The sequence below is a fragment of the Penaeus monodon genome, chromosome 23, assembly GCF_015228065.2.
Source record: "Penaeus monodon isolate SGIC_2016 chromosome 23, NSTDA_Pmon_1, whole genome shotgun sequence".
Classification (NCBI taxonomy): Eukaryota; Metazoa; Arthropoda; class Malacostraca; order Decapoda; family Penaeidae; genus Penaeus; species Penaeus monodon.
Window position 1 is genome coordinate 37,178,524 of NC_051408.1, and position 2,330 is coordinate 37,180,853.

General features: G+C 42.6%; 1 protein-coding gene across 1 annotated transcript in view; it reads left to right on the forward strand.

Moving 5' to 3' along the window:
- Positions 1-2,330, forward strand: part of LOC119588230 — a gene marked incomplete in the record, with an annotated part of 18,655 nt that overhangs the window by 14,619 nt on the left and 1,706 nt on the right. The window contains 5 exon segments of the mRNA XM_037936930.1: positions 144-262; positions 887-937; positions 1,121-1,278; positions 1,628-1,785; positions 1,991-2,198. Of these exon segments, the coding sequence (XP_037792858.1) occupies positions 144-262; positions 887-937; positions 1,121-1,278; positions 1,628-1,785; positions 1,991-2,198 (694 nt within the window).

Genomic DNA, 2,330 nt, shown 5'->3' on the forward strand with positions numbered 1-2,330 from the left:
GCGTGCCATGTGGCATAGCCGTCGCTACTGCGGTCCGCGGCAGAGTCATACGTGTGAATAGTAAACCCACAGTCAGCCATTGTAAAGCCCTTCTCCTCTCCACAGAGTACAGTGAGAAGACCTGGATGACCTCCTTTCCCCAGAGTATGCCAGTGTTGAGTCGTGACCCCAAAAGGATAATATTGTTAAAGGATGAACTTCGGGAATACCTGGAAATGCACAAAGTTACGCTCGAGGAACTGATAACAATGCTTTCCCCAGAGTAAGTCGTTGGCAGTGGCAGTTCCCTGTAAAAGTCTGTTAAATCATAGAGGTCCTTTAGAAGACGTTCCTAATGTTTAATAGTAAGGCAACCCGAAATGATAAGGCATTTCGAAGCTTGAGGCACTGGGATCATCACCTGCCTTTTTCATATTTTGTACTGTTTCTGTTCGAGTTTTCAGTGATGTTCTCAAAATATAATTTGCCCTCCTTACAGCTTCCCGCATACCCATTTTTCCTAATATTCTTAAGACAAAAATCCCCATCCAGCTGGCACCACAAGGGAAGACCTCCCCCCCATTTTTCCTATTATTTATAAAACAAAAATCCCCTTCCAGCTGGTACCACAAGGGAAGACCTTCCCCCCCCCTTTTTTCCCTAATATTCTTAAGACAAAATTCCCCTTCCAACTGGCACTACAAGCGAAGACGGAGAGATAAATCTGCGATTCACTTAGAATAAGCATGTAATGAGTGTATAAATATCTCTGTATTTTATTGTTTCCAACGTAGCTATCTTCAGTGAAATCTTGCTGTATATACTGTGTAGTCTCAATGCTGATATTAATGATGAAAAATGATAACGGCGATACTTTTAAATCACTTTATACCTGCTCAATTACCAGTTGTGAGGAACTGGTGAAAGGATGCTACTCATCGTCTCAGAGCCTGACTAGGTAAGAGCTCCTTAACTTAGTTCCGTAAAAATCAGATAATCTTAGAACGGACAGAATATTACGTTACTGTTAGCATTTTAGAGATTTTGTTTAGTACAAGAAAGTATGGCCCGGCACATTCATCCACACAGATTCCCCCCCTTATCATTTAGTTAAATTAATACTCATTACCTCTTGCTGTAGTTCCCTGTGCTGCCAGACGGTGTTGAGGCCTACCATCACCACATTAGGCGTCTGCTTCACCACACTCAGCCAAAATGGCTTGAGACTCAACCAGACTATCGCTGGACTGGTAGGAGGCTATAGGATTCTCTTCGATGTCGCCCTCCACGAGTACATGGGTGGGTGATCTCTTTTCTTTGTACCTTTTTTAAGACATAAAACATTTTTGCCAGTGGAAATAAACGCGTTGTTCCTGAAAGGAGTTGCCAGGGTATTGAAATAAGTAAGGGAAGGCAATGAGAACTGGATAGAAAGAGATATATAAGAGTAACTGTTTTGAGCCAAGATAAAGTCTGGATTGCCTGATTTCACTGTACGTTTTGTTTAACCCCCAGTGATTTTATCAGACTAATATTTTGTTCATTAGACGTGAAACATGCTGAACAATAATGACAATCTCTCACAAAAAAATGATACAAAAAATGCATGATTACATAACAACAATAATAAAGAGACTACATATTGCAGACTACGATTACAACGTAGTGTCGACGACGTCCTTGGCAGAGGCAGGGATCCATGTCTCGCTCTCCAACTTCGCCAGCTCGCCCGCTGTGGCCGCTAACATCCAGGCCGTCCGGATTGCGCCCAACACCGCCGCCTCCGTCGCTCTTGACGTCACTAATGTAAGGACGAGGTGGGATGGTCTTCTGAGGATGGAAGAGGATTTAGAAGGAGAGTGAAAGAGGGAGAGAAAATATGTAAATATGTAAAACACGCATCGCCGTGTCAAGGCTGATTTTCAGTACCTTAGCGAATCTATTTCACAATGCTCTCTCGCGCATGCTATCACATTTACAAACGAACACTCAACTGATACAATTTTCTCAGATCGACCACACTGAGGTGTACCTGGACGACTGGCTGTGGCCCAACCCCAGACCTCGGTGTGTGAGTGAGGAAAAGTTCTGGGCCATGAGCGAGGAGGAACGAGCCTATACGGGAAGTAACCAGTACTTTTCTTTGCTCTATCGAGACTGCCTTAACCATTTCTTCAACTGCTCGGCCATCCCGTTCATGTTCACCAATGATACCACTAGTGAGTGATGCCCTGTTTTCGTAAATTATAAGGTGACTGTCTCTTTTTTTTTTATAAGGTTACTTTTTTTATATTCAGTTCTTTAAATGAGTGGATGTTTATTTCTTCACTCTTATTTTTTTTAGATTCTAA